This window comes from Suillus bovinus (assembly GCF_016758785.1).
Source record: "Suillus bovinus strain UH-Sbo-P2 chromosome Unknown EDB93scaffold_63, whole genome shotgun sequence".
Taxonomy (NCBI): Eukaryota; Fungi; Basidiomycota; class Agaricomycetes; order Boletales; family Suillaceae; genus Suillus; species Suillus bovinus.
This window is the reverse complement of record NW_024542119.1, coordinates 219,227-228,471: the sequence shown is the minus strand read 5'-3', so window position 1 is coordinate 228,471 and position 9,245 is coordinate 219,227. Positions and strand designations below refer to the sequence as shown.

Genomic DNA, 9,245 nt, shown 5'->3' with positions numbered 1-9,245 from the left:
CACATTGCACGTCCTTGATTTAATAATGTCTGGACTTTTTTAGTCTTTGGTGTAGTATGAAGGAAGATGGCCTAGAGGATTGGTATAAAACTATATGTACTTGATTAGGTTTGCTTCGTTACTAGCACTGATCAGTGGGCTTACCTGGCTTTTCATTGTGAACCGGGGCTGACAGAACCTTGTGAGTTACTGCTTCAGTAGTAGAGTGCTCAGTGTTTCCTCCTAGCCAGTGCGGTAGAAGAATAAAGGAAGTGTTCATTGTAGACCGACTATACTATGTCAACGGCGCTCACCTGCAAAAGTGAAAGCACAGCATTCCTTCCTTTGTAGTTACTAGGGTTAGGGTTCTGAATGAAGACGACAGCTTTCTAGCAGAACGCGTCACTGCTCGTCGCGCAACCAACCAAGACTCATATCTCTTTCCTTTAATAACATTCGCCCAAGATGCCGCTCGAGGCAACGATGATGATAATTGACAACTCAGAATACATGCGCAATGGAGACTATATCCCATCCCGCTTCGAAGCCCAGTCTGATGCTGTCAAGACCATCTTCCAAACCAAGATTGATTCAAATCCAGAGAACACTGTTGGCGTCATGACAATGGCTAATAAAGGGTACGACTCAGTTACATGTGCAAACTTTGATTGCTGATGTCTCTTACAGGCCTGAAGTTCTCGTGACCCATTCGAAAGACATTGGACAGATAATCAAGGCCTTGCATGTAACATCATCCAAAATTGGCGGGTCAATAGACATCCCTACTGCTATTAACATTGCTCAGCTTGCCCTCAAACATCGAGAGAACAAGAATCTGCGCCAGAGGATAATAGTCTTTGTCGGATCTCCGTTACAAGGTCAGGGAGCGGACGAACGAGAAATGGTGAAGCTCGCAAAGAGATTGAAGAAGAATAATGTTGCTGTTGACTTTATTGCATTTGGTGACGGCGTCGAGGAGGAAACCAGCGTCCTCAAAGCTTTTGTAGACAACACAACGAATAGCGATAACTCGTGGGTGTCACCTTGTTAGAATGTGCGCGTAGACTGATGCGGTTGGTCTTTTAGACATTTGGTGTCTGTACCACCTGGTACACATCTACTGTCAGATGTGATCATTTCTTCCTCAATTCTGTCGGAAGACCGGGGCATACCACCAGAGGCGATGGGAGACGTTGGCGGTGCATCGGGTTCTGGTGGTGCCAACTTTGAATTCGGTGTTGATCCTAGTTTGGACCCCGAACTTGCACTAGTGCGTTTCTTTTCTGACGTCGAATACGAAGTCTTGTTGATATTTTTACATAGGCCCTTCGCATGTCCATGGAAGAAGAACAAGCTCGGCAAGCAGCAGAGGAGCAAACACGTCAATCTGCTACCGATGCCAAGCCTCAGACGGAATCAGCAGGTGTAGACAGGGATGAAGAGGCTATGCTCGCTCAAGCTCTCGCCATGTCCGAACGCAATGATGTTGACATGGGTGAGGAGCAAGACGAAGACATGGATGAAGAAGAGGCAATTGCGCGGGCGATTCAGATGAGTATGAAACAAGAAGAAAAAGAACAAGGAGGACAGTAGTACTAAGCTTACATATTCTCACTTGTATTTTTCCCTGAGTTACACTCTGATTTCTCGAACGGCTGTTAATTTCATGTTGGCGCTCAGCGCTGAGCGCTCTGAGCAAAATACTCATAACAACTGGCACAGCCACTTCGACCTCATTCCCGGCCCAAAGTCCGTTCGTTTCCTCAAGTTCTTCCCTGACGTCTTCTTGAAATCATCTATGCCATCATCACTCACTGCATCTCAGGAGGAGCTCAAGGCGGCCAAAGTGCCTTTGGCTTGGAGAGACCAGTGTTCAGCGTACGTTCTTACTTTACCCTTCCGGTTGCGAGCGTCTGGCCCACAACACTATTGTCCGTGATATTTCAGACTCTTGATACCTTTGAATACCTGCCGGAGGGAGAACTATTATTTACCCTGGACTTGCGAGAATGAGCGCCACGGCTATGAGAAGTAAGTTAAATATCTACTTTTCTATCTGTTGAGGGTCTGACTGATGCACACAACATGCCAATATGATGAGTAGGCATCCCAACCACATACCTACACATATGACATTCATTTTTTTTCTGCAGCATGATGCGGAGGATGAAGAAAATGTCAAAACTGGAACTCCAGCAAGCAGAGTAGACAGCCGAAGTTGTCATATAGAAGACTTTCTTAAGAACGCTCCGTGTCAATCGCTTTCGAGACATCAAACAATGCAATAAGATAGATGAATGGTGTGATATGCTGAAGGCAAGATGCTGATGTATTGAAGTTTTACACTTTCCTCCTTTGTTTCCTTCTCAAACTCTGAAATTTCCTTTTTGACCCGCTCAACGACTTCATCTGGCGTACTGCTCTGACCAAACGCTTCTACAAACTGCCCATTTGGATCCATGAGGTAGACGTATATGGAATGGTCGACGAGGTAGTCACCCTTAGGATCTGCATTAGGCGGGGTGGAGAAGTAGACGCGGTAGGCTTTGCATGTGGTTTTCACGGTTGCATAGTCACCGGTAAGACCGATGATACGAGGGTGAAAGTCTGCAAGATATGTCTTCATTTGAGGGACAGAGTCGCGTGCAGGGTCAACAGAGATGAATACGGGCTGGAAGATTGTGCCATAATCCTTCTCTGAATTGATGAGGTGAATGCGTGCCATGGATAAAGTGATTTATGGACACGAACCTAGGGGAGTTAAAACAGAGCCAATCTTGTCTAATTCGGCAGGACATATGTCGGGACAATTGGTGAAACCAAAGTAAACGAAGTTCCATTTCCCCAAGAGGTCTTTATCAGAAAAAAGGCTTGTCTTCGTGAGTCGTTAACGTGAATGGACCACCGACATGCGCTCGTCCGACGCTTCGAGATTCGAGCTCCTTTTCTGTATAAATATTTGCTCTTGAACGCTTTAGGTGGAATGCGGAAAGGCACGTACGTCGTTGTTCGAGCAGCTTTTGCTTCTCATGCCGGAAGTAGTAAAATAAACCAACGCCTGTTGCAACGAACAGAGCTGCAGCCTTTGGCGTAAAGACCTGGGATCAGATGCAAGAATGTGAACAGAGAATAACAGGCGAGCTGAGGAATCATACCCCGACAACAGCTCTATCCTGTGCCCCCGACGTAAAACAACGTCTGCCAGGTGCTGTTGCTTTGTTATGGCGCATGCATATATATTGACGTGGCATTGAATGCTGCGACTTGGCAAACAGGGCCGCAATGACCTGAAATATGTGGATGAGAGTTTTGACATTTCAGGTCGAAGTTCCAAAAGCAGTCAAGCTTGACGGTCGCATACAAATTCTTAACATTTCAACATCGCTTCAATTTACCGGGATCAATGACCTTGGCGAACATGACTTTCAGATTTTTCTAAATGTTCTCAGCATGCCATCAACGTTAACGTGCTTAGGCTGAAGCCCCCAGCCCATTATTTTGAAGCTTCGACTTATTACATATGATGAATCAAGTCAAGCTTGTGGGTCCAAGACTCCAACTACTGTTAAGAGTTGACGGACGTCTGTTATGTGGTTCTCTACTCTAGTATATGTTACATTGGCCACTGTCGCAACGCTGCAACCGATCACTTCCCACAACATCGAGGAAAGCGCACGTTCCTCCGAGTCCAACAAAAACATCATTGAGGAAGGTAGGGTCGCACTTTTATCTTACGACGAACATCAAATTGATTTTAGTAAAAGGATGGGGAGCGGTGAAATGAGTACGGACTACTCACTTTTCAATCTCTTCCTAAATCAACAGCACTATTTGATAATCCCTCAAAAATGATACACGGTCAATTTGATCACCTACTCATTCCTTAAGGCGCTGTTTACAACATAACAGAAGGATTCGATTCTTTGTTTGCTTCAGCACACACGTGGCATGAATCGCATTTTCCAGACACGGGAGAGTCGTTCTGGGACAAAATCATAGAGCTCGGTCCAAATATCAAGGAATATACCGACGAGCTCTTTTATCACGTCGTAGAGCTGTATCCATCCGAGAAGCTTGCAGAGTTCAGGCAATCTATGGTCAACGTCACTGCCGCTGCTACTGCATTGCACAAAGTCTGCAGTGGAGCCGCAGAGGACAGTGGTATTTCTCTCTACTCTGTGATGTACTCTGTGATGGAAGAACATGGGGATATCTTCATTGTCCTATTCGAAGAGCTCATGGAGATGTTCCCGCCACCTTCCGAGGCTCCTGTCATGACAACTGTACAATCATGATCGGCATGGCTCTTGACCGCATCGAGCAAAGTTTTCTACAGATCGCCACCAAGGTTGGAATCAACGAAGAACTATTGAAAAGTTACTCTGGTTCTCTCAAGTTCGTCGTTCAACATGTTGTCGTAACCATAGGCACGTCACGAGCATCTGCCGTTCCGGAACATTGACGACATAATACTAAATGTTACAGGAGACCTTGTTGAACAGCATCCGGACATTGCCAATACCCTCTTGCTCATCGCGATTGCAGAGTTTGCCCCTCTATTGTTACCTGAGATCAAACTTCTCCGCTTGTTTGGATTTGGACCACGAGGACCAATCAAAGGTACGTTCTTGTATATTGCTGCGATGGTGGGCAGCACCGTGACATCGCTGATATTTTAGGTGAAATTGCTGCGTGGTTCCAACGTTGGATGTTTGGTGGCACCATCCCAAACGGTAGCTGGTTTTCGGTACGAAACTTTAAGTGGCGTTGAAGTTCCAGCAGTCGTCTGTTTCATGACATTGACGTCTGTTTTACGTTTGTACTTCGGGGATATTTTTTATACTTCAAGTGTATTCCAGAATTCACCTTGTAAATGTGCTTGAGCATTACATCTTCATGAAATCGAGCCTAGTGCCGAGCGCTCGGATCCAACCCAGTCAAGCAGCCTTCTAGGTCTGTTGGGAGCCAATATTAGCGTGGGCGTGTGAATGTTATGGGTCCTGGTAGGTCCTGTACTATTAAGTTTTGAGTAGTGCTTAGTACTGCGATGCGGTTCACTACTCTAGCATTTATTGCATTGGCACTGCGGCCTGTCGCTTCCAGCGACGTTGACGAAAGTACTTGTTCCTACAGCAATGAAAATTTAGTAGAGGCGGCCACTGAAGGAGGTATGTCGCACTCTTGTTCTTTATGAGAACAGACTTTTTATTTCGTCTCGGGAAAGGATGGGGACTAGTGAAGTGTGAGTAGCATCTGTAGCTACCCTTCTTCAATAATTTAATCATAAATCATTAACAGCGACATTTTTCGACAAGTCGTCACAAGTTGCAGAAACGTTACGCGGTCACTTTGATCACCTCAGTCATGAAGGCGCCGAGAGCCTCACAGGAAAACTTGAATCTTTGTCTGCTTCAGCATACACGCTGTACGATGGATTGCACTTTCCAAGTGCGGGAGAGTCCTGGGAGAAAGTCATGGGGCTCGGATCAAAGATCCAAGGGAATGTAGATGAACTCTTCGAAAATGCCAAGAAACTCTATCCTGCGAAGATGTCGGAGTTCAAGAAGTCTGTGAATAGTGTTGCCAGCACAGCTACATCACTGCACCAAGTCGTTAAAGGAGCTGCCGCACAACGTGATGTTCCTTTCGATTCAGTGTTAGAAGAACTTCGAAATACCTTGCATGTCGTATTTGAAGAGCTCAAAGAGCAATTCCCACCACCTGAGGAGGCTCCCGGTCACGAGAATCGTACCCTCATGATCAACACAGTTCTTGATCGTGTTGAAGAGAGTTTCCTACGGGTTGCCATCAAATACGGAGCCAGTGAGGAAGTCCTGAAAAACCATACTGGTTCTCTCATGTCTGGTATTCGACATATTTTGGGGATCATCGGTACGTCACAGGCATTGGACCGTTCTGGAACATTATTGATGATTTAATATGAAATGATGCAGGAGACCTTTACGAACAGCACCCTCAGCTGGCATGGACCCTCTTGTGCATTGCTATTGGCTCGTTGTTGGCACCATGGTTTCTTCTTGGCACAGTCCGCATAATTGGGTTTGGGGCATTGGGACCAATTAAGGGTACGTGTTTATGTGGTTGCGGCACTGAGCAGCCCGTTGATGTAATTATTTTAGGATCTATTGCTGCATGGTTACAAGCATGGTTATTTGCCGGGGCTGTTCCAGCGGGTAGCTTGTTTGCGATGCTTCAGCGTCTAGGCATGATACTTTGAGTAATTTCAATGCCAGTCGTATAGGCGTTTTATCCCTGATATAAAAAACCTCCAAATCTATCTTGTTTGTAATTTAATGCTGATACCTCATGATCAAGTGCATCCCAAATTTTACTGTGTAAACATGCTTACTCGTGAGCGTTGTGCCATTTTCATCTCACTGAGTCCAGCGCCGAGTGTTGCCGGCTAAGTTGTGGTAGTAATTCGTCAGAATGCAGGAAGAAGTGATAGTACAAGGTTAGCGCACATAAAATGCATTTCACATTCCTCGCCGTTCCTGTTGCCTTGACAGCATCTATGTTGGTCAACACATTTTCGACAGCAATGTGGTCGGGCGAAAGAGCCTCTGGACCAGCAAGAGGGTCATCTGCATCACGAAACTCTGTCGCGAGTGGAGGTGCCCTCTTAACCTCTTCACCTGAGTGTGCATGTGAGCGTCTTGACAGCGAGTGGAGTTCCCAGCATCCGCAGCTTTTTATGGCACTGTCACTTGATTGTGAAGTTTGCGCTTGCGCGAATTTTACCAATTATTGCAAATGCTGAGAGATTATACCGTCGCGCAGATTGTGTTCTACCGAGATCAGAGAATGTGCGCTCTACTTTGCCTGCATATACCCTATTGACATTGCCATCCCTTTGCGTGAGATCTGCCGTGGAACTAGGCGCAACCAATTTTGCCAAAAACTCAGCAACCTCAATGCATTATTGTTGTCGGAGTGTATGAACAACTTGGATAAACTCTACCATCATCTATTCGTCTCAGAAGATCCAGAATAATTTGCCGATCCTTGCCTATTTGTTGTTTTTGGCGCGTTTTCATTTCCAACCAGCGAGGACGTACTACCCTGCAAGATAAAACGGTCTTCGCGTTGACCTATGTGTATTCTTGGCCTCACCGCACCGATTGGAAAGACGGACACATCCTACAAAATGAAAACATTGAATTGATAAACGAGACTTATGTATCCAGAGGGAAAAGGTTTGATTTAAGCCCTCGGTACAAGTGGCGGCAGAGGAACCGCGTAGTCCAAGTGACCGACGATGGGAAGGCTTGCGACCATGCCGGACTCGGTGTTTCACCCAGCACTGAAATACCTCATCCCTTTCGAAGTAGTATTCCGGCGTGTCCATCGCACTCCCGCTGAACCGAAGGCGAAGGCTTAGCTTGGACGACCATATACACGTGAACATAGAGAGGGTGACACAGGTGGAGAAGTACGCAGCCCAGAGGTCATTGGTGGAGGGGGTGTAGACTTTGATGACCATCATACCATTCTCGGGTGCCCACCGCGACTCTTTTGGGCTCCTGCAAAATGACTGGATATCGATATAGTCTTTGCGCCCGGTCAGTGTTCCAGAGATGATCTGACAGGAAGCTGCTCGGGCGCGGCGGTGTTTACCGTAGGAGTGAACGACCGCAGAGGGTTCCAGGCGTGGGTAATCAGGTACTGATTTCACAAGGACCGCGCCTGACTGTGAAGTGACTCCTGGTGCGGAGTTTTGATTTTTGCTCTCCTTGCTTGCATAAGGAAGGTCGGACTGCTAGTGTCGACTACCGTCTTCGATGAACTCTGGAAGAATACTGGAAGCCTGGTTCTCAGTGTTGTCTTCGCTCTCCTTGCTGGATTCCAGAGAATATTTGTGAGCCCCCTGGAAGGCAGGCAACTGACAAACAGGAGCAGAGAGCGCATCGGTGTACTTGGCAATATCACCGAGATGGACACTGTGACGGCGAGCGCCCTGATGAAAAAAGGATGATCGAGAAGGTGAGGCGCATGGCCAACATCCCTTGGGCAATTCCAAAAATCTCCCTCGCGGACAGAGGCACCAACAGACGTGATCTTGAAATTGTAAGTTTTGTTAACGAACGTGAGACTGTCGTCGGAAAGATCCTCGAGCGCGATCCTCGGATGGTCGGAATCGAGAATGTGGGAATGATGTTCTGGGTTCAAAAAATCTGACCCGTGAAGTGGTCCCATTTCTGGGATATGCTGGATGCCTCAGTTCCAAATTGATACGAGATGATCGCGCACGTACAGGTATTTGTGATTAATATTTTCGCGTTCTCCATACGTTTGAGCGAATTGACAGCAATACTTTTGTCGAGAATAAAACCTTTAAAGAGTACGCTCGTGAGATAAGCAGGATTGGTTGTATCCTCTCAGCCTACCTTCATCGAGGTATGAGTCTGTGAGTTTGCCTCCAACTTTCTTGATGATTTGGATGTGCTCCAAATCCGTTGAACCCTCGAAGATGGTCAATACGAGCATCAATACAGTAAGTAAAACGTACCTTCAATCGAAGCACAGCATCCACTGCTAAGTTGGCAAAGTAGTCTTTGTCTTGTGATAAGACTTTTGATGACAGGGTGGTACCAGCAATGTTAAAAAGATCCTGACGAAACTTGGCAGCATCAGAGCTATTTGAGAGCACAAACGAAAGTCAAGTCAGTAAGAAATGTCAAAACGACGCGAAAAACGCGAATATTCACGCGTGATCGACTGCTGCCCTCTCGAGTGCGGCAAGCCAGCGATGCTCGCGACCCGGTATCCTTCCACAATCGTCTGAGGATGTATCTTCATAGAAATCAACCTCTCTGCTTCCCTCAGCAGCTCTACTGCCAGCACACACACGCTCGTAGTTCCATCTCCGACTTCGTCATCTTGGACTTTCGAGATATTAACGAGGATCTTGGCTGCTGCATTATCGAGCTGGATGGACTTGAGAATCGTTGCATCATCATTAGTCACATTGATGTCTCCAGAGGATGCTGATTTCAGAATCTTATTCATGCCCTTTGGCCCAAGCGTTGATTTCACAAGATCGCCAAGGGCGAGGACGCCGACGAAAGAGGATAAACGAGCTTTTTCAGCTTTTTCCTCAGTTGCCTGGATAAAAACTAGTGACGTCGAGCACGATAAGTCATCAATCCCCGGGACTTACCTCGTTACCGAATATGTGCATGGACATGACTGTAGTTTTGGAGTTGCGAAACATGGTTTAAGGACAATTGAATTCGACATCGCGT

The 9,245-nt window shown here is 46.5% G+C and overlaps 6 protein-coding genes across 6 annotated transcripts; 4 read left to right on the top strand and 2 right to left on the bottom strand.

Moving 5' to 3' along the window:
* The first annotated feature begins 290 nt into the window (after positions 1-290).
* On the top strand, positions 291-1,645 carry EDB93DRAFT_1210937 (uncharacterized protein). The gene is made up of 4 exons (XM_041451041.1): positions 291-617; positions 667-1,011; positions 1,066-1,249; positions 1,303-1,645. Exons 1-4 carry the CDS (start codon positions 445-447, stop codon positions 1,570-1,572), a joined length of 972 nt encoding a protein of 323 aa, XP_041304306.1. The 5' UTR covers positions 291-444; the 3' UTR covers positions 1,573-1,645.
* EDB93DRAFT_1167844 (B18 subunit of NADH:ubiquinone oxidoreductase) lies at positions 1,640-2,278 on the top strand. The gene is made up of 4 exons (XM_041450255.1): positions 1,640-1,857; positions 1,927-2,011; positions 2,066-2,079; positions 2,133-2,278. The coding sequence occupies exons 1-4, from the start codon at positions 1,778-1,780 to the stop codon at positions 2,185-2,187; spliced, it is 234 nt and encodes a 77-aa protein (XP_041304305.1). The 5' UTR covers positions 1,640-1,777; the 3' UTR covers positions 2,188-2,278.
* A 47-nt stretch (positions 2,279-2,325) lies between these two features.
* EDB93DRAFT_1167842 (SCO1/SenC-domain-containing protein) lies at positions 2,326-3,328 on the bottom strand (the record flags this gene model as incomplete). The annotated part of the gene is made up of 5 exons (XM_041450254.1): positions 3,135-3,328; positions 2,981-3,077; positions 2,872-2,926; positions 2,731-2,849; positions 2,326-2,676 (listed from the first exon to the last, which is right to left on the bottom strand). Coding segments are annotated over exons 1-5 (718 nt in total), but the record flags the coding sequence as incomplete, so codon positions are not given.
* Positions 3,329-3,345: 17 nt separating this feature from the next.
* Positions 3,346-3,871, top strand: EDB93DRAFT_770046 (uncharacterized protein). Its single transcript, XM_041457402.1, has one exon. The coding sequence runs from the start codon at positions 3,568-3,570 to the stop codon at positions 3,829-3,831; it is 264 nt and encodes an 87-aa protein (XP_041304303.1). The 5' UTR covers positions 3,346-3,567; the 3' UTR covers positions 3,832-3,871.
* A 969-nt stretch (positions 3,872-4,840) lies between these two features.
* EDB93DRAFT_1167834 (uncharacterized protein) lies at positions 4,841-6,489 on the top strand. The gene is made up of 7 exons (XM_041450253.1): positions 4,841-4,860; positions 4,884-4,924; positions 4,996-5,221; positions 5,278-5,871; positions 5,934-6,065; positions 6,120-6,403; positions 6,465-6,489. The coding sequence occupies exons 3-6, from the start codon at positions 5,170-5,172 to the stop codon at positions 6,215-6,217; spliced, it is 876 nt and encodes a 291-aa protein (XP_041304302.1). The 5' UTR covers positions 4,841-4,860; positions 4,884-4,924; positions 4,996-5,169; the 3' UTR covers positions 6,218-6,403; positions 6,465-6,489.
* Positions 6,370-9,214, bottom strand: EDB93DRAFT_1339313 (uncharacterized protein; the record flags this gene model as incomplete). The annotated part of the gene is made up of 11 exons (XM_041455419.1): positions 6,370-6,635; positions 6,742-6,910; positions 7,114-7,140; positions 7,313-7,704; positions 7,774-7,867; positions 7,888-8,216; positions 8,255-8,332; positions 8,388-8,463; positions 8,510-8,636; positions 8,849-9,105; positions 9,161-9,214. The coding sequence occupies 11 exons, from the start codon at positions 9,212-9,214 to the stop codon at positions 6,370-6,372; spliced, it is 1,869 nt and encodes a 622-aa protein (XP_041304301.1).
* Between the last annotated feature and the right edge of the window lie 31 nt (positions 9,215-9,245).

What these genes read in the sequence shown, in the direction of transcription:
- EDB93DRAFT_1210937 (XM_041451041.1), top strand. Translation starts at nt 445, where the DNA reads ATGCCGCTCGAGGCAACGATGATGATAATTGACAACTCAGAATACATG. An exon ending in ACAACGAATAGCGATAACTC is followed by an intron (nt 1,012 to 1,065) that starts GTGGGTGTCACC and finishes TTGGTCTTTTAG; the next exon opens with ACATTTGGTGTCTGTACCAC. An exon ending in TGGACCCCGAACTTGCACTA is followed by an intron (nt 1,250 to 1,302) that starts GTGCGTTTCTTT and finishes ATTTTTACATAG; the next exon opens with GCCCTTCGCATGTCCATGGA.
- EDB93DRAFT_1167844 (XM_041450255.1), top strand. Translation starts at nt 1,778, where the DNA reads ATGCCATCATCACTCACTGCATCTCAGGAGGAGCTCAAGGCGGCCAAA. An exon ending in TGGAGAGACCAGTGTTCAGC is followed by an intron (nt 1,858 to 1,926) that starts GTACGTTCTTAC and finishes GTGATATTTCAG; the next exon opens with ACTCTTGATACCTTTGAATA.
- EDB93DRAFT_770046 (XM_041457402.1), top strand. Translation starts at nt 3,568, where the DNA reads ATGTGGTTCTCTACTCTAGTATATGTTACATTGGCCACTGTCGCAACG.
- EDB93DRAFT_1167834 (XM_041450253.1), top strand. Translation starts at nt 5,170, where the DNA reads ATGAGAACAGACTTTTTATTTCGTCTCGGGAAAGGATGGGGACTAGTG. An exon ending in AGGATGGGGACTAGTGAAGT is followed by an intron (nt 5,222 to 5,277) that starts GTGAGTAGCATC and finishes AATCATTAACAG; the next exon opens with CGACATTTTTCGACAAGTCG. An exon ending in GGCATTGGGACCAATTAAGG is followed by an intron (nt 6,066 to 6,119) that starts GTACGTGTTTAT and finishes TAATTATTTTAG; the next exon opens with GATCTATTGCTGCATGGTTA.